At 40.9% G+C, this 12187-nt stretch overlaps 1 protein-coding gene across 1 annotated transcript; it reads right to left on the reverse strand.

Moving 5' to 3' along the window:
- Positions 1–2397: 2397 nt before the first annotated feature.
- Positions 2398–10288, reverse strand: LOC133141091 (microtubule nucleation factor SSNA1-like). The gene is made up of 3 exons (XM_061261484.1): positions 10014–10288; positions 4982–5181; positions 2398–2659 (listed from the first exon to the last, which is right to left on the reverse strand). Exons 1-3 carry the CDS (start codon positions 10063–10065, stop codon positions 2570–2572), a joined length of 342 nt encoding a protein of 113 aa, XP_061117468.1. The 5' UTR covers positions 10066–10288; the 3' UTR covers positions 2398–2569.
- Positions 10289–12187: the final 1899 nt, after the last annotated feature.

Consider the following 12187-nt stretch of genomic DNA (forward strand, 5'->3'; position numbering starts at 1 on the left):
GTTTGCAGAGAAATGGTACGAAAAACCAGCAGCATTTCTGCAAAAACTTGTTAATGAGAGAGTTCAGAGGACAAGGGCCAGATTGGTCGAAGCTGAAAGTGACGCAAATAAGCACACATTACAACAGTGGGATGCAGAAGAGCATCTCTGAACACACGACACATCAAACCTCTAAGTGGATAGGCTACAGCAGCAGAAGACTTGAGTCTAAAAAATAAGTCTAAAATACCTAATAAAATGCTCACTGAGTGTATATAATTTTTATTTAGCTAATGCAAATTTCTCAAGCCAAGCAGTAGCCTCTTGATCTAAATTGTGGAGGGAGATTAGACCTCCTTTCAGTCTTTGGAGAGGGCAGGCTTCAATAATATGCTCCATAGTTTGCTCCTCATCACAGGGACACAGTGGGCTTGGGCTGCTTCCCCATCTGTGAAGGCTGGCCAAGCAGGGACCCTGACCAGTCCTGAATCTGTTTAAGATGGACCACTGTCTCCTAGGGAGGTTGGTGCCAGGGACTAGTTGGGTCGGGTCTGACACTAGATGTTTGTTTGGGATGTCTTTGGATTCCCATTCTGTTGCCCAAGCAGACATGGCATCAAAGTCAGTAGGTGGAGGGTCCTTCCAAATTGGACGTCTAGATCGGAGACATGCGGGTGGTGGGTTGTAAGTGGGGGGAATCTTTGACCTTTTGGAGCATCCTATAGGTGAGTTCAGTTCGTCTGATATCGGGGGGAAGTATGTTAGATAAGACAGAGAGCCAGGTGACTGGTGTTAACCGGATAGTCCCAGTAATGATTTGCATAGTGTTGTTTAGTTGGGTGTCTACTTGGTGTGTGTGGGGTGACCTGGACCAGACAGGGGTGCAGTATTCTGCTGCAGAATATGACACGGCCAGAGCCAAGTGTACTCTGAACCTCCTATTGTTGAGCAGAGTTTGGATGGTGGCTGTTGCCCAGGCAGGGAGCATTTTCCTGAGTTTCAGCAGGAGGCCTTTATGCCAGACCATATCGTAGGCTGCTGTGAGATCGAGAAACACAGTCCCTGTTTTGAGCTTGCTCTCCAGGCTGTTTTCAATGTAGGTGGTTAGGGCCAGTACTTGTTCCCCTGTACTGCGTCCTTTGCGGAAACCGGCCTGATCTACATTAAGTTTTGACTCTACTTCTGTGGATATACGCTGTAGTATTAGGCATTCCAAGATTTTAGAGGGGACACAGAGCAGAGAGATTGGGCGGTAGCTTGCTGGCAGTTTATGGTCTTTGCCAGGTTTTGGTATAGCAATTACTTTTGCTGTCCGCCACTTCTTAGGGATTGTGTTCGTATGTACAATCCGGGTGTAGAATTTGGCCAGCCAGGTAAGAGCTTTGGGACCAAGGTGTTTCATGAATTCTGGAGAGATGTTGTCATAACCTGCTGCCTTACCACATTTCAGTCCCTGCAGGGCTTTCTCCAGTTCGTTGACCATGAAAGGCTCAGGGTTTTGTTCCTTGCTGGGATGTTTGCCTTCTGCCTTCAGTTCAGTTAAGATTGCTCTTCTGGTGTCTTTGTCTTGGGCTGCCTTTGCAACAGACAGTAGGTGAGTCGCGACTTGGTTGGGGGTGACAGAGGGTCGGCTCTGGGTTGGGGGTTTCTGTGCAGCTCCAAGGCAGCGGATGAGACTCCAGCATTTCCTGCTGGAGTGGGCGAAATTAATCTCTGAGACGGTCTCCTCCCATTTCTTGCGCCATGCTGTGTTTAGTGATTCTATGAGGTGGTCTGCTAGATTGGGGTCCCCTGTTGTTTCATAGGCATGTAGGAGGGCAGCGCTTTCCTCATCCAAGCAAGGGACATAGAGGGGGTGGTAGCCTCTGGGGATTGCCGTGAGACCAGCTTTGTAGACGGCACCACAGAAGCGATTGTATGCTTCATCTACAGTGATGTTTTGGAGGGGGATGGTGACAACACTTTGTTCCAGAGCTTCGCTATATCTCGCCCAGTTGGCTTTCCGGAAATTCCATCGCATCTTCCTGGGGCTGTTTATGATGGGGAGTTGTAGGCCAATGTGAATGAGTGATGGCTGATGTTGACTGTGTGGAAAGTCATCAAGGATGAGAGTCTGTGCAGGGTATGGGGTTCCGTTTTCAGAGCTTACCTAGCACAAATCAGGGGAGTAGTCCTTCTTCCACCTGGCTGAGTGGAAGGTTCCTCGTTGTTTGGGGTCGTACATCAGGGCAAGGTAATTTCTGGATGCCCATTCTGCCAATGCCTCCCCATCGCTATCCACTGCTGGGTAGCCCCACTCAGGGTGATGGCTGTTAAAGTCGCCCACATAGATGGCAGGGTGAGGGAGGAAGGGTAGGACTTGTTGGTCTGCACAATTCCAACAATATAATCGAGTAACTACACATGAAAACATTAAAGAAATGGCTGCTAGCTACAAAATGCCTTTATTAATTTATTAAAATCTTGCTACAATCTTCTGCACAAAGCACTGAAATCCTGATTAATTGTACCCATACTCTTAAATGCATAAATATATTACAAACTGTCTGTGGGAATACAAGTGAGAGGAGGAGTTCTGTTTGGGGTCAGTTTAGTTGCATCCTCGGGGATCAGTGACCTTGCTGAGGTTCCCTGTCTCCTGCTTCAGCACAGTGAGCAGAGTCTGTGAGCTCTCCAGGATCTGTGGGAAATTCAGAGCACTTTATCAATGACAAGAAAAAAAGAAAAAAACATTTGTTAATTTGTTCATCTCTCACTCACTCTCTCCCTCCCTCCACTCTCAGAAATAAAGGTGCAAAAAGTGCCTAAAAAGGTACAAATGCTCGTCATTGGTGTGGAGAAATAAGGGATCTACTCATGATCCAAAACATACAAGCTCATCTGTGAAGCATGGTGGAGGAAGTGTCATGGCTTGGGCTTGCATGGCTGCTTCTGGAGTGGGCTCACTAATCTTTATTGATGAAGTAACTCATGATGGTAGCTGCAAGATGAATTCAGAAGTCTACAAAAACATTGTCTGTCAATTAGTTGGAAAAATGCATCCAACTAATTGGGAGGAACTTCATCATGCAGCAAGACGATGACCCAAAACACACAGGCAACACATTACATTAGGGAGAATAATTGAAGGGGGTTTTAGTCAGTCACCGGACCTAAACCCACTTGAGCAGGCATTTCACCTTCTGAAGAGGAGAATGAAGGGGAAATCACCAGTTTGGTGATTTCAATGGGTCGCAGGCTTGAAGCAGTTATTGCAAGCAAGGGATACGCTACCATATTAAGTGTTATTTACTTGAATTTACTTAAATACTCTCTGTTCCAATATTTCTGCTCACCTAAAAACTGGGTGGTCTGATACCAAAAGTGCTATGTTCTAAGTAGTTTAACACATCTAGGTGTAAATACCAGGAAATAAAAGCTGAAATGCTGTCTCACATTCAACTTTTTATCTCATCCCCAAATGTATTCCAAAAACAAAGGAATTGGCCATGCTGTTCCAATACTTTTGAAGGGGACTGCCATTCAGAACATGTATAGGCTTACTTCCTACCTATTTGTGATTCTTAGTATTTCACTGTAGGAGAACAACTTTTTTTTTGCATTTTCACCTACTTTGTTTTGTATCTAAATTATGAAAATAAACTAAATTGTAAATTGTGTCTTCATTTAAGCCATGTCAAGTCTCTGTGATGATCATCTCTGGAGTTATAAAGCCTCAAAGTAGAACACTGCAAAATGGGTGAAGGTTGCCAGATCTTGAGGACTGCGCAAACAGGTTAAAATCTGACAATGTGCACTTTAACCACATTTGATTTTCTTTTATTACAAATCTCTAATTGTGGAGTACAGAGGCAAATAAATGAATGATGGGTCTTTGTCCCAAACATTATGGAGGGCACTGTATACATATGCATCTCATCCAGGGATTTAACATTTATAGAGACTTTCTCCAACTTAACCACTTTCTCATCCAGTGTACTCTATATTGGGCTAGGCAGTAGGCAGAGAGGGCATTTTTCAGGGACAGACTCTCTCTCTGGGCCCTTTCCAATTGCTTATTTTCCACCTCCTACTTCCTTTCCTTGCTCCTAGCTCTACATATCAGAGGAGGCAAGGAAAGGAAGCGAGAAAAGGATGCGAAGATAGGGAATCAAGAAAATGTGAATTAGACAAATGGAATGTCCTTTCTCCTTCAAAGGTCAGTTTGAAGCCAGGTTGGTTACTGATGTGGCATTTGTATTGCAGATGAAGAGAGGTGGATCTGCAAGTCATTTTCTGTCACGCATTCCAAAAAAATAGTTTTGCAAGCCATGCGCTCAAGGATTTCCTTGCTCAAGAAATCTTTGGGAGCCTCCTAGCTCCTGCTTCCTAGCTCCCTGAAGGAACATTTAATGGATTGGAATGTCCTTAAAGATTGCAAACCTCGATCGATTTCCGCGTCAGGCAAGGAACAAGGAGACAAGGAAGGATAAAATGGGCATTTTCCTTCTTGTATGGGCGGGCGAGCACACGCACACACACACCTGGCTAATGGGTCTCTTCAGCTGGAGCTGTTACTGTTGTTTTTTAATTAGCACATGCAGCTCCCACACTTAGTGCTCCCACACATAGTCACAGCATCCAAGCAACCACAGTCTGCCACTTCATTATGTATACTGTTGAGGGTACAGACTAATATACAGAGCTGTATAACAAACATAAAGTGAGCTCCATAATCTTTGGGAAAAAAGACTGATTTATTCTTTATTTGACCCTGTACTCCACTATATTAGATTAAAAATTAGGGGCTATATATAAAAAGTGCTGTCCATGGTGAAACCTAAGTGTATAAGAATAAGCTTTAATAAAACAAATCTGCACTTGTACAAACAATGTATACTGTTGATTACAAATATGTGGAGTACACAGCCTAATCAAGGGAATATATGTCTGTCCCAAATGTTATGGACTGTAGGTAATGCTACAGACAGCATTAGTGCTCTCTGTGCTGTGGTTTAGTGACCTTCATATATGCAGCCTCGGTCTCTGCAATGGTGCGGTCGAAGTCTGCGCGGGCAGCCAGCCGGCGAGCCAGGCTCTCATTCACACGGCTGAGCTTTTCGGTCAGGACACGGACGTCATGCTGCAAGCGCCCCTTCTCCTCCTCCTCCTGCTGGATCTGCCGATTCAACAGCTCCCGCTTGGAGCACAACTCTTCAATACCTGAGGGAAAACAATTGGTCGCAATTTAGTGCTCACTTGCGCATGCATATGAAAAATACTGTATGCTCCTGTAGACAGTTTTACAAGTGGGACCTTCAATAATTACCAGTGTACTGACCAAAATCTTACTAGGAACAGAAATTATTAACACAAATCTATTCTGATTAATCTATTATGAAAATTGAATTATGAACCAAAAAATAGAAACACAACAGAGTGCTCTCTAATCACATTTTACTTCCATCGTATCATCTTGCAGAGTTGATCCCACTCTCTAAGTGTTGGTTTAACACTGACCATTTTACTGTGTAGAAGGCAAAGTTATCCATTTAGTGGTAAATTGCATTTGCTTACATTATACTGCATTACATTACTGGCATTTAGCATGTACTCATAGCCAAAACAACTTGCATAACTCAGAGATTTGAAATGCATACTATATACTGCCAATGGGTATAACAACAGTGTTCTACAACAAGAATGTGAGCTTTGATTGGAAAATGTCCAGCAGTCATAAATTCATTTTGGTATAATGTAAATTTTTCATAGCATGAAAAGAAATTACCCACATATTGTAATGTACGTTCTCTTTCAGTTACAAACCCAGTTCCCTTTCCCAGTTTCTTTCACAGACATGAATACATCCATCCATCCATTATCTTAACCCGCTTATCCTGAACAGGGTCGCAGGGTGGCTGGAGCCTATCCCAGCATACATTGGGGGAAAGGCAGGAATACACCCTGGACAGGTCACCAGTCCACCACAGGGCACACACACCATTCACTCACACACTCATACCCACGGGCAATTTAGACTCTCCAATCAGCCTAACCTGCATGTCTTTGGACTGTGGGAGGAAACCGGAGTACCCAGAGGAAACCCACTCAAACCCAGGACCTCCTTGCTGTGAGACGGCAGAGCTACCCACTGCACCATGCGTGCCGCCATGTTTAGGATTAGTTCAGCATTTTATAGTAGGCTACAATGGTTAACGTTAGAATTGGGGTTGGGAAATCTGATCTGTACAAAAGGTGCAACAAATAATCGACGCAGTCCACTAAAATCGATGACCAATTTTAGGCAACAAATTAAATTGTCCATTATTTGGTGACATCATCGCATGCGTTTTTCGTGCTCCGACTTGTAGGCATTACTGCTTACTGGAGTGAAGTGAACAATAGCGCGATGGCAGCACCTTCACGACCACAAACCACACTGAAGTGGTTTATTTCCTTTCATAGTTTTTTATTAATTTCAGAAAAGAGAATTACAGTTATATAGGAGCACATCCATCGATTATAGCTAGACCCTTGCTAACTAAATGGAATTTAGCTAATAGCAATTAGCAATGTGTTTAGCGATCACCATCTGCACAGACTGGATAAATCAGTCACCCACTTTATAATTTGTTAAATAAATAAGAACTAGCAGAACAAGTACATTTCAATTCAATTCATTTCATGGGAATGAATACCCACGTCAACCATCGAGAAATGAACTTTGGTGATTCTCTAACTTTGACGCTGCCATCGAACGTAACACGATGGCTACAGTGGAGCCGCTGTGATTAATTGCAGTGGATTTGTTCACTCAGCGTCCGATGTCTGACATTGATCGCTGCATTGCAGCCGTGCCAATAAGATGAAAGTCTTTGGAATAATATCATTGCTTACAATTGAGAACTCTTATACTTGCCAACCCAAGCTGCAAACAGAGATTTGCAAAGTGTTGGCTTGTGGACTGCTTATTGTAAGTGGACAAGTTGTAACATCAGTCACGATAATGTCAGTCACGGTATATTCATGTAGCTAGCCTAATTACTGGAAAAATAAATAACCATTTTCTTTGATTATTATCTGTGTTTATTACTGATATATAGTCTTTACAATGTGTTAGATGCAATTTTCTACTTCCAGTAGTTTGAAGACAATTTTGAATCAAAGCTGACTAGATTTTATGCAAGTCCATTTTTTGTAACATCAGTCCCGCAACAAACTTCTACCACAGCACAAAGAAGCACATAGTTAAAGATGAATTGACAGTATTTCCATGTCAAACAAGGGCCTAGTATAGGTAGCCAAAAACATTGAAACTTAATAATAAGTACAATGGCAGCTGTACAATAATACTTGTCACAAAACTCTCCGATTTGTAACGTCAGTCACGACGGATTCGCCTTCAATTAGACCACAAGAATCAGTATCAGCTGGCCTTGTTGTTGCAGAGGACTGTCTGTACCATGTACCATGGGATAGAGTATACAATAAAATGCAAGTCTGCAGGACAGTGTAGGAACACCCATACTGCCTAGTCTAGCCCTCTGCCAAATTAACCCTCCACTCCCCCACATTTTTAGATTGCAGAGATAGGGAAAGCATTATGGGAGGCTGACTTTTAGCCTATCATAGTGACAAAATTTGAAAATATTAATTATTTATATGTGCATTCATTCTGTGTCCTCCCATTACTCCTGGAACTAATAAAATAAACATATCCCTTCCCTCAGTAAACAGCCATCAGCAATTCTTTCAGGGGATGTGCTCTTCTCACAAAGGATTGTTTCTTACAGGTCTTAATATTTGTAGGCTCTGCATAGAGGAGAGATTTAAAGTGTAGTAGAGTAAATATATTGATGCATTAATTGCTTAATCCAGTCCATCACATAACGAACAAGCATTCTTGTTTGCCTTTCATTCAACAGAATATTGTTAGAAATCAAATGCATTACATTACATTACATGGCATTTAGCAGACGCTCTTATCCAGAGCGACGTACAACAAAGTGCAAATCAAACACAAATACCATAACTAAAGTAGAACAAACGTCCATAATGTCATTGATTTCAGTTTATTTTAAAGGATTTCAAAAAACTCCATTCAATTCTCCCACATACGGTCAGATTTTTTTGATCCGGAAGTCTGGAAAAAAAAAAAACATTGATATTTCCGAAGGGAATGACGACACGACTTCTGAACTACAGTCTATGCTTCTGAAGCCAATAGGGAGGTAAAGCGCAAGTCCTGCTGAATGGCATTTCCGGTATACTGCTAAGTGTTATGTTAACGTATTAATCATAGACCACAACAACAACTTCATATAAGGAAATGAAGCATTAAATATTTCTACAGACATAAAACTTAAGATCATCTGCAAAAACATTTCGTATACAGTCAGATTTGTGTACCAATTACAACAACAAAGACGACGCTTTCTATCCTGGGACGGTCAGTCTCACAACACATTCACACCCCAGGGTTTTTTTTTCCCCAATTGCAGGTTGCCATCTATAGGCCACTGATTACACGAATGTATCCTATTTGTAATCCAGTTTATAAATTAGAATTATGCCAGTTAAAGGTACAATAGGTAATTTCGGACTCCTAACGGTCAAGAGAGAAATTGCAAGAACAAACAACCACAGACCACAACACTGTTTAAGCTTCCCACAGTCTATGAATACATGTAATATGAAGCCTTATTATACAGTTCAGTTATTATAAGTTGGCAGTGACAAACGCAACAGAGCCTGCTGTCTTTCTGTAGTGTTCTCGAAAGAAAATGTTCGCTGAATGTCCACAACACTATTTTTATTTTTGGTCTTTTTTAAGTCTTCACTTAGTTGCTTGGCTACATAACTAGCTGGCTATATAATTAAGATATGATAGTCCACCACAAACGATATAACTGTAACTTAGAGTTTGAGAGAGATAAAGGTTCAACTAAACACGTAAAGAGATAAAAGTGATCACTTGTCTGGAGTGCAATTTGGGCAGCTACACAAATCTGAATAAGCCCTCACGCCATTGGCTGTGGCAGTTAGAATCAATTTTCAACCAATGAGCTTGAATTGATGTACAACTGTACAATGTTTTGATACACAGTGACAGCCCAACAAATTTACACTTTGAAACGTGAATTTAAGGACTATAAACACAGGCAGGGGGTCAGTCAACATGTCAGTGAGCCTTTTTGAATGATAGAAAGAGATTTACAATGGTCTTGTAAAAATGTTTTAACACAAAAATCTTACCTATTGTACCTTTAAGTCAGAATTTTTAAATTTCACAAGTCGGGACGATAAATGAATAGACACACTGTTGGTGGCATTAGGATGGTCCAAATTTTGTCACTGTGATAGGCTAAAAGTCAGCATCCCATAATGCTTTCCCTCTCTGCGATCTAAAAATGCAGAACATGACATTCTTTGCAAACTCTAGAGACTAGTGTATGTGAAATTCCCAGGAGTTAAGCAGTTTCTGAGATGCTCAAACCCTGTCTGCCACCAGCAATCATTCCACGGTCAAACAAAGTCACTTAAATAACATCTTCTCCCCATTCTGATGGTTGATGTGAACATTAACTGAAGCTCCTGATCCGTATCTACATGGTTATATGCATTCACTGGCTGATTAGATAATCTAATGAATAAGTAGGTGTAGCGAATAAATGTGCCTAATAAAGTGCTCGGTGAGTGTATATTATAGACGGTGTCCGTTTTTAATTAACGTTAACACAGGGATATTATTGGTCCAATTCACATCAATCAATCTTTGGGATAGCCAATAAGGAACCATATTCAGAAAACAACATTTATCAGGAGAAAAACTAGCGACTATTGAACTGACGTTAACTTCTGGTGGAAGCGGCCGCTTCCCCGTGTTCTGTTCGGGACACCGTGAGTCTACGCCACTACTACGTTATATTTCAGTATTTAAATAAAATGTACGCTAACATTGGCTATGTTATCTTGCTAAAGCCAGATAAGTTAAATGTTTTCATTTTCACTGTACAACGCGGTAGACAACAACAACCAATATAGAGCTAACTTACACTTCACGAGTTCGTTGTTGTACGTCTGCAGCGCTGCTCCTTGTTGTGTCATGGTAACTTACCGAGTCACAACCCGGTCCCAGAATTTTCTTCCGTTTTTTTCTTTACAGGGAAAATTGTGCTCTCAGCAATTAAAGGATGATAAAAAAAATCTGCACAATTATCTTTCTTTTTTCAACCTCTTTCTATTTTTGTGCTGGAACAACGAGTTTTGATTTTCTTACACCAACACCACGACATCTCCTTCTTTTCAACGTTAAGTTACTTCATTTGGTTTCCAGGGGTAACAGAATTGTTTTATGGGTGGGACGAGAGAGGGACGGACAGGGGCGCCAATAGAAACCTTTGGCAGGAACCTAAGCACTTTCCGCTTTCCGGTCCCATGGATTCCTATGGGAGCTCTGTTCAATGTTTTTTTGCTTTAAAGACAAAGTGTACAGAACTCTGGTATAGAGAATTTAATTACAAAGGTAGTACAAGTTGTATGTTGCATATATAGTTGTAGAATCATAAGAACATAGTAACGAATATTTAATACATAAAATAATAAAATTGTGTAAAATGTACAGTTTTAAATAAAATGGTAGAGATGAGAGATAATTATACATTTTCTTTGAACATTGCTTCATATCGACTGAGAAATATTTTGCTTTTAAGGGTTTTAAAGCACTATAAGTCATCACTGGAAGGACACCATTGAATTGTAATATAACTGGAAAGGAAACGTGATCACGTGGTTCCATTCAATAGGGCAGTAAAGCGGAAGTCCCGCTGAATGGAATTTTTGGTATACTGCTAAGTGCTATGGTAGTGGATTTCACAATAGATGGCAACAACATATAAACAAACTAAGCATTAAATTGCATATTATTGCTATGCAGATTTTCATTGCTTTTTAAACATATACATAGTTTTTTTCCACAATTGCACTTGACATCGGTTGCAGGTTGCCATTGATAGGCAAATAATTACACGAATGTATCAAATTTGTAATCACGTTTAGAAGTTAGAATCATGCCAATTAAGTCGGATTTTTGCACGAGTCGGGACAATAAATGAATACAGACACTGTCGGTGGCATTAGGATGATCCAATTGTGGAAATCTTGTTACTATGAAAGGGAAAGCATTATGAGAGGCTGAGTCTTGGTGATCTAAAAATGCAGAACACTACTTTTTACAGACTGAAATCACATCATATTCAGTATATAGCTATGTATTTAAACATGAAAAACATACTTTGGATTGACTTCAACGCTATGTAGTTTGCTTATATTTAACTTTCACAGCTCTATTTAATAGGGGGCAGTATACCGGAAGTATCATTCCCCATACATCTGCCTTACCTCCCTATTAATTTGTTCCACAAGTGGCACTACCAAACGATGGCTGCCATGGCCCAGGAATAGAATTTCTATGAGTGTTGTCTAAACTCATCATACTCGCTCCAGCGTGAATCTCAGATTGCAGTCATTAATAGAAGCAGGCAATGTCACTTTACAATTTTCCAGGGTCCAAATCATTTCTAGGCTGAACCAAAAAGAAAGAGAGATCATCAAAAATCAATGCGATGAGTATGCAAACTGATTTCTGATTTCATGGACTATGTATGACTGCCAGGACGGCAAACTGCTCGGGTCCCAGCTTACGTCCTTGATGACAAATTCTTCAATTTCCTCAATCAGCTTCATCCCCTCTTCTGACAGCAATTTAGTGAGGCGGGGCACCATCATGAAACTGACAGACCAGGAATTCAAGCTCAACGGTTTTATTGCTCCGGAAACACGTGATCAAGCAGTCAGGTTTCAACATAGTACAGTGTTTGAATGGTGGCTGGGCCGATAGCCCCTCAGCCGCCCCCAAACCCCACACAGAGTAACATGCACATTATACAGTGTTCGCTAGTCAACTAACACATTCTCAATGACAATGCCGCCAGCCTTTTCAAAAATAAATTAGGGAATTTTAAACCAATGTGTATTACCATTTGCTAATAGAGATTGTAACCATTTTAATTGTTCATTTTAAGGTTCCATTCATTGACTCAAAATCTATAGCATTTCATCCACCTTTATCAGAAGGTTTTACTATATCATTTTTTCTAAATGAAATTGAAATTCAATATCAATATCCTTGTCCTGACAAATATTGTGAGATCTCTTTGGAGCCATGAAT

Source organism: Conger conger, chromosome 11, assembly GCF_963514075.1.
Source record: "Conger conger chromosome 11, fConCon1.1, whole genome shotgun sequence".
NCBI classification, from domain to species: Eukaryota; Metazoa; Chordata; class Actinopteri; order Anguilliformes; family Congridae; genus Conger; species Conger conger.